This window comes from Typopeltis vanoorti, chromosome 7 (assembly GCF_054136105.1).
Source record: "Typopeltis vanoorti isolate ZY-2024b chromosome 7, IOZ_Tvanoo_1.0, whole genome shotgun sequence".
Taxonomy (NCBI): domain Eukaryota; kingdom Metazoa; phylum Arthropoda; class Arachnida; order Uropygi; family Thelyphonidae; genus Typopeltis; species Typopeltis vanoorti.
In genome coordinates, this window is record NC_143555.1 from 32,667,926 (window position 1) to 32,685,632 (window position 17,707).

The following is a 17,707-nucleotide window of genomic DNA, read 5'->3' on the forward strand; positions in this document are numbered from 1 at the left end:
TGTGCTTAAATATTTTGCAAAACATACCTAAAAACTGTATACTGCATGTTTTTTTTTTCTATAACTAAACATGTAAATCAATCATTAACAAAAAAATAATTTTTAAATAAAAACAGAGCAACATCACTAAGTAAGCTGCTATAAATAATTTGTTAGCCTTTCTGCAATTTAGATAGGAGTGCATCATGGGAAGAATAACACATATGCAATGACTGTCTAGGGAGAAAAAAAAAATTAAATTAAATTTTAAAAAAAGTTTATCAAAATGTAACTTTTATTAAACAGATTTTTTATTTTCCCCTTATTACTACCTAATTCTTACCTAGCACACCATATTCTGATAATGAGCTATTACAAACAGTGTATGGTGCTTGGTCAGGCCACAACTGACAAAGTGGGCGATATGTGGTTTTGTCTACTGTCTGGTGATGCAGAACATGATGACGATGACTAAGGTGGGAAAAAAAAAAAAATCACAAATGAAACAAGCAATTTTACTACATTTCCTATTTAAACTGAACATATATCTTGTATAATCTACAAAAAAGTAAGTAGTTATTATTCATAGTAATTCACCTACTACTGATAAGTGCATGCATATGTCAGTAGCAAGTGACATGTGCACACACCACTACCTGGACTGGCTGCTGATGACATCAATCAATACTATAATGACAATTCTCAAAAAACTAATTAAGAATTCATTTGTTAAGCATTTTCATGTAAACGCATTTAATTGCTCAGTTTATTATGTTGTGGAATTTTTGAAATGAGCAAAGAGGTTGCATAAAGTTTTGTTTTCAACTCAATAAAACTACTACAGAGAATTTTAAAATGTTAAAAAGTTAATCCTAACTGCAATGAAAGCAAGCCATGCATATACAATTGAACATTAAGTGCATAATGATTTCTTTCTTGTAGTTCACACTGGTTAGTTCATACAATATAACTGAGGTGGCCTTAAGTATATCACCAGGAAGGATGTCTTCCAAATATACAAGTGATACATTCCAAATTGATTTCTGCAATACAATGTGCTTGTACCTAATGCACAAAAAAGTTGTTAGCCAAGAAAAATATAGCTGTATTCTTACACTTACTTCCAAACCTGGTTTCCTGTGACTTTTTTTTTTTCTTTAAGATGAAATTGCAGTCCCAAGGAAGAAGATATAAGGACGTTTCAGAGCTTCAGAGTGAACTGCATACAGTGTGCTAAAGATGATATAACAGGATCACTACTTAACACCTTGACAGGAACAACTGTCAAGGTGTTAACTAAGTGTAAATTGTTTTTCAGCCATTCTATTAAATTTTAAATAGTACCTGGCATATGTATAAACACACAGTATATCCCACCCCTTTTATGTATTAAGTCAAGTCCTGTGTTATGAATAAGCAATTTTATTTATTTACCCCCCCCCACCTCCATGTGAGATTTTTTAAAACCTTTTTTTTTTTTTATTAACAAGAAACTTGTTCACATTAGATCTGAACAGAGTGGGTATTAAATGCTGATGAACAGTACCAGATACAGAACAGTATAGATATTTCATCTATAGACATGTAAACAACAGAAACTGAAACATCATCTACATGAAAGACAGCATAGTGAGAGAGAGATAAATCATTAATTAATTGAATTGCACTTTTTTGTATTGAGTAAAAGATTTTTAGGGAGCCCTTAGAGGAGCAATGATTAATGATACACTATTACCAATTTTTATTATTTACATTTCTATAGATATTTTCATGATCAGTGCTCATGATAATTAGCACGTAATTTCCTCTATTTCTTCTAAATATGTTAAAAGTGAGCTCAATAACATCCACAGTTCACATCTAAACTTACAGATCTACTTTCTTTTTAGTTTCATTTATTACCTATGATATACACATTTTATGTATTTCATAAAGACTATAATATATAGGACTTCAGATATAATGTGACTAAATTTTTTCTTTCTTTTTAGCTTCCTATCCATCCACATTATATGATATAGGTTAAACAACCTTGTGTAGGAATAAAAAAATAAGGTAAGAAATTGAACAAAAAAAAAAAAAATGAAGTTGCAGTATGTGAGAATTGCTTCAAAAATTTTGATTCATTTTCTCATGTGCTGCAGTTTTGCATTATGAATAACAATAATAAGTTTTAGAAATACCAGGCTTAATTAATCTCTTAAAGTTAAAAGGTAATTGTAACTACATTTCATTAGGTATCGATATAAAAGGTAATTGTAATTACATTTCATTAGGTATTTATGTTTTCATAACAACAGAGCTCTTTTCTCTAGTTTCCATACATATTCTACTCAAGTTTCCACCATAAAAGTTATGTGAAGAATTTTCTTAAGAAGATAAGTATCAGAAGATAGCAAAATTTTCTAAAAGCTATTGAAAATGTACAGAAATGGATGAAAGAGTATTGTAAAAGGAAGAAGAGATGATAAAGTTGTTCTAAATGTCTGGAGTAACTACTTTGAAATATTACAGAATGAGGCAAGAAGTGACAGACCAATAGTATAAAAAAAAGTCAAGACAGTTCAAGAGTACATATCAATATTTGAAGTAGAAAAAGTCATCAAAAATCTGAAATGTCAAAAGCAGCCGGAGTGGATAATATTTAACTAGAAATGCTCAAATATGAAGGTCAGAAGTTTTATAGTGGCTATATTGCATAATTCAGATAGCTTGGTCACATAGTTGATTTCCAGATGACTAGAGGAGAGGTCTCATAATACCTATCTATTAAAAGGGCATTAAAAATTAATATGAAAATCACAGAAGAATTTCCATACTGAGTAATGCAGGTAAAATTAATGCAAGCATTATTATTATGAGGATTATGCAGGTTTCTCCGGAGTCAGGTGACTCATAGTGGGAGACCCACAGTAACCTTTATACATAAGATGTATATCACATCTCTCTCTCTCTCCCTCCTTAAACCCATTCACTGTCAGGACACTCACAAGTACCTCTGGCAATCGATTCCACTCATTCACCACTCTCCATTAGTCTGCACACTTCCACTGCCCAATTCCTGAATTTTCATATATTAAAAATTTCTTTTGTGCATATCTTATAGTACTGTTTTAGTAGCTTATAAGTTTCTATCATGGTCCCTCTTCATTTACCACTCTCCGAGCATAAAATTTAGTCCACACACTTTCATTGCCCAATTCTTGATTTTTCGTATATCAAAAAAATTTTCTGTCAACTTTAGTAACTTATAAGTTTCTATCATGGTCCCTCTTTTCTGCCTATCAATCCACACACACACCTTCAATCTATTCTCAGATGGAGCATTCTATAGACTTGTCATCAGCTTGGTTTACTTGTCTATGAATTCTCTGCACCACCTCCTTATTCCCAAGAAACTCAGGTGACAAATCTGTGCAGAATAGTCATGATGCAGCCGAATTGGTCTCATTAAAAAAAAAAGAGGAATAATAACTTTAATGACTTTACTTGTTAGTTTGTTTTTTTTTAACAACCAAGTAACATGAGCTACTTTACCAACTTTTTCAATATGCCCTCTGAACTTCAATTCTCTGTCCATCATTACCCCCAACATAGCCTTATATTTTGCAACATTAAATTGACATCCATCATCCTTCACTCACAATGTAATTTAAACCTTTATCAAATGTTGGACTTCCCAGTTTTGCATCATCAGCAAACAACTGAACATTCCACCATAATTCATTTGCTGTATCATTATCCTCCTCATCATCATCAATCATAATCAAATTCCTGCCATGCACCCTCAAGGGGTGTACAGGATATGATAGTACTACATGAAAAAAAATTACATCATTATTAATTTCCTATCTACAATTTTCCTCCAAATCAGTCTGTTACTTGTCAAGACTCCAACATTATCAGATCTTATATTTCTATCATCTAAGGCACTTTGTACCGTATCAATCCAACTATATCTTGGTCTTCCTCTGGGTCATTTTGCTGCCAACCTGGAAGAGAACACTTATTTTGCTAATCTTGCTTCGCCCATTCTGTTTAAGTGACCATACCACCTGAGATTAGCTCTGCTAATGCATTCCTGGATGCTGACAATGGCAAGTTCTTTCCTAATATCCTCGTTTTTAATATGATATTGCCATTGATGCCATCTATTCATGCCTATAATCTTTCTGAGGACTCTCATATCTGTGGTCTCTAGTCTTCGGTCAAGTGTTTTACTTCTGACCCAGCTCTCAGATCCATAAGTTAAAACTGGTTTGAACACTGTCTTGTATACAGCTAATTTAGTGTTTCAACTAATTTCTCTCTTATTCCATGTGAATTTATTCAATTGACTTCCCACCATACCAGCTTTGCTGATTCTGTTGTCTATTTCTATATTTAATTTACCATCTTCAGTAAAAATCGTGCCTAACTAGCTGAAATGTTTTACTTGTTCCACAGGTTCTCTATTCAGAACACAGTTGACATTTTCAATGATTCTGCCTATTTTCAATGTCTTTGTCTTTTTATTGCTGACCTTCATACCATATCTATTACAACAGTTATTCAATTTAGTCAGAGAATCTTGCAGACTTGTAGCGGATTTATTTAGAAGTATAACATCATCTGCATAAAGCAAAGAGCTGACATTAACATCTCCAATTTTGATACCATGTTTAATACCACTTTCCTTCATAATGTGATCCATATAGATAATGAATAACAGAGGGGATAATGTACATCCTTGTCTCACACCAGATTTAACATTAAACCATCTTCCTGTACTTCCTTCAATTCTAACTGCTGACTTACAACTCAAATAAAGACTAAGTATTGCTTGATATAATGCCCCATTGACACCATATAACTGAAGCGTGTTGAGTAGCTTCTCTCTTGGCACCTTGTCATATGCTTTTTCCAAATCGACAAAACTTAAATACAGATCTTTGTTATATTCCCATGCTTTCTCTACTATTTGTCGTAAAGTGAAGATCTGATTCTGACAGCCTCTATTTGGCCTGAATCCAGCTTGTTCTTCACCAAGCTTTTTTTACACAATTCTTCTCAACCGTTTCTCAAGTATACTTGCATAGATCTTGCCAGGAACACTCAGTAGGGAAATACCTCTGTAATTCTCACATGCAGTTTTATTTCCCTTTTTATATATGGATACTATGAGAGCTCTACTCCAATCATCAGGAATTCGTCCCTCTGTCCAGGCTTTCTGAACTATGCAGTGCAGCCACTGTAAGACTCTTATACCACCATACTTAAGCATTTCTGGTCGAATATCATCTACTCCTGCTGCCTTTCCACATTTCAAGCCTTTGATGGCTTTTTCTATTTCAAGTATGGATATGTATTCCTGACTGACTGCCTGGTCAGTATTTTTTACCGCTGTGCTATCATCACTGCTTGTTTCATTTAGCAGCTTTTCAAAGTAATTACTCCATACTTCAAGGATATCTTTTTCTCCCATTTTCATGTCACCTTTGTGATCTCTAACTCCTTTTACAGCACTCTTTCCTCCATTCCTAAGCTTCTTCAACAACCTCCAGAATATTTTGCCACCTTCTTGATATTTATTTTCTATATTCTTGCCAAAGTCCTCCCATGACTTTTGTTTAGCATTCTTGCATTTGTCTCTATATTCTCTAAGAGCACAAGCTGACTTGTTTGACAAGAACTTTTGATATGGTTTCTTCTTTTCCTTCACTGCCTCTTTAACTTCCTGTGTCCACCAGGGAGTTCTGATTTTTTTATCCTTAAAGAATCAATCAATGTTTTCTTCAGAGTTTGCCACTGAATCTCCAAGGTTTGATTCCTGTTATCAAACTCTTTCATTTTTTCTTCAATAATCTTTGTGTATTTTGGTCTCCAGCTCACATATGAGAGCTGCTCAACTTTTATTCGCTTTAAGACTTTCTTACATGTTATTCTTTTCAATATGAAATTCAATTTTATCCTGCTCAAGACTAAATAGTGATCACTTCCTATTTCAAATCCTCTGTACACTCTGGTGTCCTGCACCAGAGAAAAAATATCACTATCAACAATAACATAGTCAATGAGACTTTTCTTATTCCTAGCCTCTTCTCTCCATGTGAATTTGTGCACATTTTTATGTTGGAATATGGTGTTAGTAATAACCAGTCCATGTCCTGAGCAGAAATCCAACAGATATTTGCCATTATTATTAGCTTTGTTCTTTTCTCCAAATTTCCCAAAATATTTATTGTATGTCTGACAATCATTTCCTACTCTGCTATTTAGATCCCCAACAAGGACCAACTGTTCATTTTTCATTGTGTCAGTTGCTTTTTCTAAAGCCTCAAAAAATTCCTGCACTTTTACCTTAGTAGAACCTTCTGTGGGACCATAGGCACAAATAAGTCTCATTGTCCAGTTCCCCATTCTCGTATTTGCCCACATTACTCTACTTGAGACTGACTGCCATTCAAGAAGATTAGCCTCGTATTTTGTGTTGAATACTATGGCTACTCCTTCTTTTCCTTGATTGTCATTGCCTGAATATAACATTTTGTATTTATTGCTCAGAAAGATCTCACCAGTTTTGGTCTTTTTTGTTTTCAGTCACCCCTATTATGGTGATCTGGTACTTATCTAATTCCTCAGCTAGCTCCATTTCTTTGCCATTCAGGCTTCTTACGTTGATAGTACCGATCTTTAACTCTGGTGATGTTGAGTTGGGGGTTTGTTTTCAGATTTGTTCCAGTAGCTGACTTTTTGCTGTTCGCCCTGGTTCCCTGGCGAAAACAATGGAGGCCTTGTTTAACCGGGCGATGCCTCAGCCGACATGAAATTTTGTCATGTCGTACTATCATTTTTTATTTTGGTTTAACCAATAAGAATACAATTTGGTCGGCTAAATCCCAAATTGATAGCCCATCCTCGTTCGTTCAGTATCCAAGTAGATACCCAACAGGGTGCACCAAGAGAAGGTGAGGATTGGACATTAGGTCAGAAGCCCTGGTCGGTTCTCTGCATTCCTTTAAAGGCTATGTGGAGGTCTCCACTCAGTTATACAGCTTTGACCCTTAAGCACCCCGTATCATTATCCTTAATATGCAAATTAAAGAGTAATAGTCCTAGTACAGAGCCTTGAGGTACTATACAAGTCTCTCTCATTCTCCTAGAATCCACTGAACCATATGCTACTCTCTAGTGTCTGTCTGTCAAACATTCTGCCCGCCATTCCATGCCACCAGCTCATATCTATTACCATTTACTCCACTTTATGTAACAGCTTTCCATGTGGTTCTGTGTCAAATGCCTTTGCAAAGTCCAGAAGTAGCATCATGACACCCATTATCTAATTCTGCTATCATTAATAAAATATGAATACATTATTCAGGCAGGACTTACCTTTTACCAGGCCATGCTGTTCATAAAAGAAAATCTTATTCCTATCCAACCATTCCTGCATTTTACCTTTAAACAACTGTTCCAGTACTTTAACTGCCACATGAGACTCTAATTGGTTTATAATTTGCTAATTTTGTATTAGAACTACCTTCATGTAGTGGAACTATTTCACCTTCTTTCCATTCTATTGGAATCTTGCCAAAGCTAAGACACAAACATTATTATTATTACATCACACCTCCAGGGAGTCCAAAGACTCATCGAGGGAGAGCACCTACTCTACAACTCTTCGTCTCACTACTCCACCAACCTTCATCAGCTAACACCAACGCCATTTACCGCCAACTACCACCACTAGTACTTTCACAGACAATCACAACCTCCATGCCCACGGTGGGATTCGAACCCACAGCCTTTAGGCTGGAGAGCATATATGCTAACCACTCGGCCAACCAGGCCGGCACTGCTAATTCTATTGCACATTCTTGTAGTACATGGGTCAACATGCATCCAGTGATGCTGTCGTATTAATCCTAGAGTTAGAAGCTTTAGTTTGTTAGTAACTTCCAGAGGCCAAGAAGTAACCTTCTTAAGGAGACTTTGGAGTGTTCTGATCTGGGAGCTGGTGGGATCGTATTCAATAGTGAGGTAGGTAGAGCGATCCAACAATAAAGAAGTAAGCTTACCTGTACAGTCTGTTTGGTTGAGAACCACAGTGTCATTTCCTTTATCTGCTTTGGTGATTACTATTTCTCTGTTGTTCTTCATTTCTTGTAGAGTTTTAACCTCCACAAGAAATGAAAACCACCAAAAACCCTATCCTCTTTGGATAGGGTTTTTGGTGGTTTTGCTTTGGTAAGAACACTGGCTACATCCAGTCTGATCTTGTTGGAAATATGGTTGGGAAGGTTGTAGATTCCACATTCTACCTGTATCATTATTTCTTCAGAAGGTATTTTCTTTGGTGCTATGGGAAAATTGTGGCCACATTGCAAGTGCGCTGCATGCTTCAGGGTAATGGAAGGCAGGTTAATTACTGTGTTGAGTGGTAGTTGAGGTTCGGAGGTAGAGTTCTTTTTCAGATTTTCAACTTTTTTGATGTGCCAACATCGTATTTCTTTAAATTCTTTCTCTGTTGAAGTGCATGAGACGTCATAGAGAATTGTCCAAATGTTGTGGTTCAGCGTAATGGCAAGCTCTTCCTCTAATGCACGAATAGCCTTGCTGATGTTGGCCAAGACAATGCGAGTAGCAGCAATTTGTCTGCATAGTAGGGCGAAGCTGGTGCGGCTACAAATGCAGAGAGCATTCTGTGAAGAGAAACAGTGCTTTAATTTCACACAAATTGGGATTACTTCATTATCCTGGCAGCATTTTAAGAAGGTTAAACAATTTAGTTGTCTTGATATCTTCACCTTTAATTTGCCATATTGGCAGGCCTTGCATGTGATAGAATCTCCGTGGATGATAGTAAATAAATTCTGTGTGAAGATACAGCGTTCCCCCTTTATACGGGAGTTCACGGTACCATCTAGTCCTTCCAAATTTTATCTGGGCTCCAGAACCGGCATAGACTGATGAATCAGACCTATGGCTGGGTCAGTATTCCTGACTGTAATCCGTGTGTGTCCTAGGACCGTTTTACCTGCTTGCGGGATGAAAAACCCCAGATAAACTGGCAGAAAAAACTCTACGCCCAAGACCGGCTAACTTGACTATGGCTGAGGAAGATCCTTGAGCTCCTAACGTCATTGACGGGAATCGAACCTAGGACACTCCTTCCCCAGGCATATGGTTGCAGAGCGCAAGGCCACTAGCCACTAAGACTCACAGGAGCTGAAAGTTCAGGAAGAACTACATGAACAGTAACAATCAATGTTGTTGTGTTACTCACAGTTGTTGATTCATCAATAAGTTGAATATTGTATTGTCACTATATTGTCTATTAATGTTTTTCTCATTTCATTTGCGATATGGCTCACAATGTTAATGCAAGCATTTGTGGAATGAAGAATAAATCCCATGTCTAGGCCATTAAGTTCCTGTAAATTTATTCCGTCTTCAAAGTTGTTAAATGATTGATTTCTTCTCGCAACTTTGTAAGTGGTTTGAAACACTTTTCCTGTTACGTCTTTATTATGAGACAAAGTATTTAGGAAAGCTTTCTCTAATGTTTCGTTTTTTTGCTTCAGATTTTATTTTTTGGCACGCTTTGTGCATTGCACTCTCCTTATGATTGTAAATTTTTTATCTTATCGACATGAACTGTTATTTGCAAGATTCTCCAAAATGACTGATTTTACCATTTGCCCACTCTGCTGAAATTTTTGTTCCCATGTATTTATCGATGGCAAGACTTCTGACATCACGACACACTTTACAGCCCAACATTTTATTCTTGACATACACAGACTTACCATAAATTTTTTTTTATCAAACTGGGACGTTTTTGAGAGTTTGCTCAAAACAGAAAGTAACGCCTTCTACGCTAAATACTTATGATTCAAAAGGCTAAATAACGGAGTGGTTAACAAAAAAACAACATTTCGTAGTAATAATTTTTAATTACTCTTAACTGAACATAACTTATTATTAAAAAGTTATTAATATTTATCACTAGCATGAACTTTCTTTAAAAATTAAAAATTTTTAAAGAAATTTAAAATAACCATGTCGAAAAATTCACTACAATTTAGTTCACTATTAAGTTTGCAGTGCAATACAGCTTTTACTGATTCAGCCATTCTGCCTCTTTCTTCAGACCATATGTTATTCATTATTGAGAATATCCTTTCGACATGTGCCTGGCAGGTTGAAAATGTATTCTATAATTTGGACAAGATTGGGCAATGAAATGTTCTTTTCTTTGAAATGACTGAATAGTTGTATCCATTTTTTTTCGCAACTTGTATTTTTCAAAATGTCATAGATTGCCGACCAAAAAGCTTTTGCAATCACCACTTCATCAAACGTTCATCCATGTTTATTGCATTATTTGCAAGAGTTTCATTAATTTTTTCACTTGAAGCTTCAATTTTCGACCAAGTTAATTCATTGTTGTTTATCCAAGTAAAAGATTCTGCTCCACCAAAACTGTTTTCCCAAAGCTCAATGTAAGAAAGATATTGGTCATAAAATTTTGTAAACTCTTGTAGTATTGTATTAATACTTCCTTTATTTTCCAGTATTCTAAAAAGCTTTTTTGCTTCTTGAGGTATAAATTTATTATCACGCCTTTCTTCAAGATTTGTTTTTAAATTTCTAAGTTCAATGACAATATCTGTTGCACTCTCTTTTGTACTTTCCATAATCAAGATAGATTTGTTAAACAATTTGAGTTGCCTGTGCATAATCCACAAATACATTTCACCACAATCATTATCAAAGAACTGTTTTATCATCACCGGACAGTGTTCTTGTGAAATAAAATATGATTTCAGTCCTTCATAGATTTCAAGTATTCTGTCAATAGCTAGAAGTAGCAAAAGAAAAGGTGTTGCCATGTTGAAGAACCTTTTTATACTCTACATCTACAAATTCACAGAACGCTTTTAGTTAAGTGATTTGAACCGTATAAATGTGGAAATATTTATAAATTTTGACTACTAAAGCTTCTATTTCAATAGGTAGAACATCAACTGCAGTTTGAAGACAGTTGTGAACGAATGGAGCACTGCAACCAATGTCCACAATATTTCTTCCTACTTTCTTCTTCAATCAACTGTAAATATTGTTTTCTCCTCTCCGTTTTACACCCCCAAAATTGGTATTGCTGTTATCAACACAAAATCCAATACTTTTTTTTTTGTTATATTATGAGTTTTCATAACTGACATTAAATGGTTTGTCAGTATTTCTGCAGTTTCACTGGGAACTGACTGAAAGTCTAAAAGTTTAACTTTTATTCCACAATCTGGTGCAAAATACTGCACAACACATGGCACAGTTTTAATTTCTTTCCTGTTGGAAGAATCAATTGATATCATCACAAAATTTGTTTTGTTTAAATCTTCTCAAAGTTGCTGAAACAACAGTGGCTCAATCACATTAACAATGACAGCTTCCCATTTTGTTCTACCCAGTCTAAACTTTGTTTCAAAAAGCTTTGATATCAATTTAGATGAACAATCGGCAGACTTAAAGCTTAGATTGTAAATAGCAAAAGAAATGCAAAAGTTGCTTCTTTAGCAGCTATTAAAAATTCTTTGTCACTTGGATCAGCACCTTTAAAATATGACTATCTTTGAGGAAGTTCCTGCTGCTGCTAGACTAGCCTTATGTTTTGCACATGTCAAGTGATTTTTTATGTCTGAACGCCCACCATGAGCCACAGAAAATTCTGAAGAGCACTATTCACATTTCACTTTGTCCAATATGACAACTTTTTTTCAAAAACGGATACTCCTTTTTTAATTCATCAATAAACACAGTTTCTTTTTGGCATTTTGGGGTTAAATTAATTTAATGAAGTAAAAAAAATCACAAACAACATACCAAAAAGAAACACTGACTCGCAATCTAAACTCAACTAAGATTGTGCATGCTCAACAATGACTTGCGACGCAGAGTACAGGCCAGAGCCAAAGTGGGGTATTCATGTTGCCTAATCGCCATTTTCCGAGGCTGCACTTTTTGTACTACGTGTATATTCTGCACTTTTAAATTTTTACCAAATAACCGGGACAAAATGACAAACTGGTTGGGACCATACCTTCAAACTGGGATGTATGGTAAGCCTAGACACACAGCCACTCGAAAAATGACTTCTCGCAGAAGTCATTTTTTCTGCAAAAGTGTAAAACATTCAGGCCAAACATTATCAGAATCTGCTTCCTTTTGACCACATGGATCTTCGGTCTTGGTTTCGTGATCCTTCACCAAGTGTATTTTCAGCGCTAGTTTTCTGTTTTACAGGATCACAAGTAGATTCAACAATTTCTGCTTCTTCAGCCCTCCTTTTTTTACTCATTGTCATAAAGTAACTACCGTATTTTTTGATAGATAATGCTCGTTATCTATACAAAAAAGTCTAAATGCATTAAAGATGAACATGCATGGTATACATTTGAAAGGTATGAGAGATAAATCAAATGTAATAACAAAACTAAGGTAGAAGTATTACTTAATATTTGTTGAATTACACTATTCGAATCCAAAAAATTCTTCATCAAACTCAACATTGAAAGAATCAGTTGCGTTAAAAATTTAGTTTTTAATGCAATTTAAGTATTTCTTCAGCTTCATAATCACTGTCACTGGTCACCACTGCATTCCCTTGTGCTTTAATGAAACCATTTCTAACACAGTTTTCACTTACAGCAGCCCAACTTTCTACAATCCACGTAACTGTATCTTTATATAACATTATTTTCATCTGCCCTGTTTCGTTATATTCATGGATGCCATTCATAATCCAGTCTTCCCACTTAACCTACAAATTGTCTTTGAATGGTTTATTTACTGCAAGATCAAGGGGTTGGAGTTTTTTGTTAAACCACATGGAATGACGGCCAATTTGGAATACTTACAATTGTTTTAACTTCTGCTGTCGCATGTGCCCTACACGATTCCAACAGTAACAAAGATTTTGGGTTGAAAAATGCCATTTTTCTCTTTCGCCACACATTCTCCAACCAAACTTTCATAACCTCGGAATTTATCCAACCTTTATCATTAGCCGTAACAATAATATCTTTGGAATCACAACCTTTTGGAACAGTTTTTCTTTTGAAAATCACCATCGATGGCAGTTGGAACCATCTGCAGTTACGAAGAGAACCATAGTAAAGTTAGACCTTTCATGCCCCGTTGTAGCAACTGAAACCTCTTTTTCTCCCTTCAGATTCACAGTCCTAGAACTAGGCATGTAAAAACTTATGGGAACCTATCCATATTCCCAAAGTGACAAGCATCAACCCCCACACAAGTTTTCTTTCAGAAACAAACAAAATTTAGCTACTTTTGCTTCCCAGTTGCAGGGCAAATTTTATCCAAAACTAGTGGAGGAGCGCACACTTAAATTGTTTCTCTTTGTACTTCCTAACTCTACCACTAGATGGCACATGCAAGTTATCTATACATCAAAAGGAGTGATGAAAATGTTAGGGGGTACGCATTATCTATCGAAAAATACGGTACTTATTTTACTCATTTTGAACAATGATTGCACTGATTTAACTTAGATTAATTCAAAACTCACATGAACACTTGCCTGTTGCAGAGTGAATATAGAACTCATAAACTGATATTGGAAGCAATTGGAAGTGAACACAACTTCCTGTTTCCGGTTGCTTACCAACCTATGAGTAATCAAAACTGAAAATTCAATTCGTGAACACGGTACCATCTACCGGAATATTTATAATACATTTTGCTGTCAATAAATTGCAAATTTTTAAAATCTTAAGAAAAAAGGTGCTGGTAGTGCGTATCGATGGATTGCGTACCGCCAGAAAAAAAGCACTGGATTTAACCAAAACAAAAATTAGGATGGTTTGAGAAATTTGGTATTGATAAAGATCTCAATACCAATTTATAACAAAATCCATTCAACCAAAGTCCTCATGTTTATTAAAATGCAAACCACATGGTTGGCAAGACCTAATCTGGTTCCAGCAACACAGCCACTCAGCTCTTGCTGACTATGCATTGGACACCCACCACAGAATACACTAGAAGAAGGCCACTTTATTACACTGCAGCAAGTACAACTACGAAACATTGTTCCTTGAATCAGCATCAGCTCTGAAAAACTTCCCAAACCTCAACAAATTTGGGTGCATGACACTACTCCAAATTTAGAAAGCTTACATTCTAAGATCATCAGCCCAATGGCCAAGACAACCCAATTTAGCCAGCTGGGGGCACCTTTAGGATTCTAGGACCGACTTCAGTTGCCTTTCTTCAGCCTCATCTGCATAGTGAGAGTGCCTGCATGCACATATCGGTTTTGTAATCCCTGAAGATGGCAATGTAAAATTGCTGAAATATAAGAAGGTATTAATTAAAGTTTTTAATTAATATTCTAGCACACATTGTCATTTCCTGAAAAATTAAAAGGTAAGTCAAATTCTGGAAACTATATATATACAGTCAATCACAACAAAAATGAAATTATTTTGTCAATTTCACATTACTTTCACCTTCACTCCTTATTTGGTCTCTATGCACATGAAGAAGCAATGGAAGTAAGTCATATCGGAATTTCCATTTGGTGAATTCATTTCATCTGACAATGTTGGAGTTTTAACAGGTATCAGATTGATTTGGAGGAAAATTATAGATAGGAAGTTAGTAATTATGTAAATTTTTCATGTAGTACTATCATATCCTGTACACCCCTTGAGGGTACATGTCAGGAATTTGATGATCAATTCATTTCACAAATAGCAATTGTGTGGTGAGATTATTGTAGCTGCAGCTGAGACTAGAGTCATTTTTGTTTAAGGTGAGTGAGTTAATCTACTGCCATTTTTTTTCATCATTATTCTGATTAATTTTGATATACCAGAAATGTCACATTTGTGCCAAAATTGAGGTAAACTGGAAAATTTTAGCATACCAAATTTCATTAAATTCCATCAATATCATTTCAAAATATTTTGCAAAAAAAACCAGTTCTAAAGAATAAACTAAAGTTGAAATAAGTAAAACACGCATCGAAACATCTTCGCAGCAAGTTTATAAAGTCTCCCTAATATATACCAAATATTAAATTCTATCCAGTTAGAAAGGAATTATTACTTTGTAACACTGAAATCTGGTATTACATTTTGGCACTGTTTAAGTCATGCCAAGTTTGGCCTAACATGAATCATCAGTGAGAAAATAACTATTTATAAAATATACCAAATTTTGATATGAAACAAAGCACGTGTGCAGTTATAACATTCACAGATAGACTTACCATTTCAAACTGTACTACAAACTGTTTATAGCACTGTCTCTATAATAACAATGTTCTATGTCTTAAAAAATCTTAAACATACTGGATTTAAAATTAATTTCAGTATATAAAAGTAATTATGCATGTTATTAACTAGTATACTGTTTATAAATTATCAGCATCCAAAAATAATACCTAAAGGTACCTCTCTCTACATCTTGCCCGCTCATTCTGACATGAATTCCTTCTTTCAGTAATGAACCAAATGCTAATGCTTCTGCTAATGCCCAGTCCACAGTTCGAGCTTCAACCATTTCAAGCCGCGATTTCAGAATGCGCTTAATACCAGGATGAATCTTGAAATTTCCTGGAGGAGGTGAACTAAAAACTACTCCAATGTGTTTAAGTATATCTTCAGATACACCAGTTGGATCACATTTCATGGGGCTTCTGGTACCAAAAAATCCTATATCAAAATATAATCAAGTCAGTTAATTTGTTACATAAAAACTAATATTTCAAGTGAGCACTATTTATTATTATTATTATTATTATTAGTTGTAATAGTATTATTAAAGACTTCCACTAAGTTACAAGACTCATTGTGGGAGGCCCATCCTGGACAACACAATCAATCATACCACTCCTTAAATTTCACTATTCATGCTCTCAGCATTTATCAGACAATTCTTTACATGGTTCTACCACCCTTCATGCAAAGAAACCACTCCTTGCTCTCTTGCTCATGACCTCCTTTCAACAACTTCCAGGGATGGTCCTTTGTCATTGCTCCTTCCCCTTGTTCTACCACAGGAAGAACTCCCCAGTGCTGCTAACCCTGTAACTACCTCTCAACAGTTTAAATGTCTCGATCATATTACCTCTCCTTCTATCTACCAAACTTTGCAGTCCACATTCCCTCAGTCTATCCTTGTAACTAACTCGTTCAGTCTTGATATCATTTTTGTTATCCATCTCTTTCAAAGGTTAACTTATACCCTTGACATCTTGGGGGCCCAAATGTGATCACAATAGTCAAGATGTGGTCTAATCAGGGTATTATACAATGAAATCACAACTCTTATTTCTGCTGGTTAGCATCCTCCTCAGATGCAGAAATCCTCTGGGCTACCTTCACCACTTCTACAATATACCCCCTGAACTTCAAGCTTATATCAGCAATCAGTCCATCCCCTGCTTCCTCCACTTCAACCATACAGTTTCTCCAACACAGTATACAGCTTCCCATCAATGTATCCCAAATTCCAAGACTTTACATTTCACTGAATTAAACTGATACCCCATTCATTTTTCACATCTGTCCATATTATTCAAATCCTCGTGAAGAGCTATCATATGTGTACTATTATTAATGATGATTCCCAACTTAAGGTCATTTGCAACAAACAGAATATCCTCTTGCAATCCATTGGCAATGTCATTGATATAGAGGTTAACACTTTCATTGCCAAGCTGAAAATTGGAATTTCGTGTGGTGGCCAAATTTTTTTAATTTTTTTATTTAGTTAGCGACGTCCATGCGATAACGCGTGATCGGCCGTCTGGTGAGAACTCGCATTACGCGATATCGTTCATTGCCAAGCTGAAAATTGGAATTTCGTGTGGTGGCCAAATTTTTTAATTTTTTTATTTAGTTAGCGATGTCCACGCGATAACGCATGATCGGCCGTTTGGTGAGAACTGGCATCAAGCGATATCGCGTGATTGGCAATGAACATGCTAAACAATACAGGTCCCAGTACTGATCCCTGTGGGACCTGGCTTGTAACCTTCTGCTTCTTTTATAGCACTCCCTCATGCACAACTCTCTGATATCTATCGGACAGCCATTTTCCAATTCAATTTAATAACCTGACAACTAAATTCATATTGTAACTAAAATATCACTTTATCATGTGACACTCTGTCAGATGCCTTTGTAAAAAAAAGGCAGTATATGCCTTTCCTCTCATTAGCTTGCTCTGGTTACTTTATTGTTTTTATTATAAAATCTACAAAATTGTAACTACTACTGAGGAAGTACAAACTGGCCTATAGTTTGACAGCTGCATTCTTCTACCACCCTTATGCAATGGCACTATCTTATCCTCCTTCTACTTCTTGGGCACCTTTCCTGTAACTGCTCTCATTGAAAACTCAAGGACTTTTTAATGAGAGTAGCTATGGGAAAGGTGCCCAAGAATATAATGGAAACCTGTATACTCCGGTATATGGGAAAGTAGCTACAAGAGCATAAATGTCATTCTTTAGTGTATTTCCTTAAAACCCTATCCAGTCCCATTGCTTTATTCCCATCCAGAGTACTCAGTATTTGAAAACACACTCTCCTTTGGCACTTCTAAACCTCAAACCCTCCTCATCCCTCTAGTATTAAAACCCACTTCTCCAGGATGAAATACTCTCACAGTGATCATTAAACAACTGCACTTTGTCCTCTGCATCAGTCACTCT

General features: G+C 35.5%; 1 protein-coding gene across 1 annotated transcript in view; it reads right to left on the bottom strand.

Annotated features, from left to right (window-relative positions):
• The window catches only part of LOC150104569 (2-oxoglutarate dehydrogenase complex component E1-like), a 567,065-nt gene that overhangs the window by 97,851 nt on the left and 451,507 nt on the right, over positions 1-17,707 (bottom strand). The window contains exons 14-15 of the mRNA XM_090395786.1: positions 15,431-15,701; positions 323-450 (exon numbers count right to left, since the gene is read on the bottom strand). Of these exons, the coding sequence (XP_090251912.1) occupies positions 323-450; positions 15,431-15,701 (399 nt within the window). The remainder of the gene's footprint in view (positions 1-322; positions 451-15,430; positions 15,702-17,707) is intronic.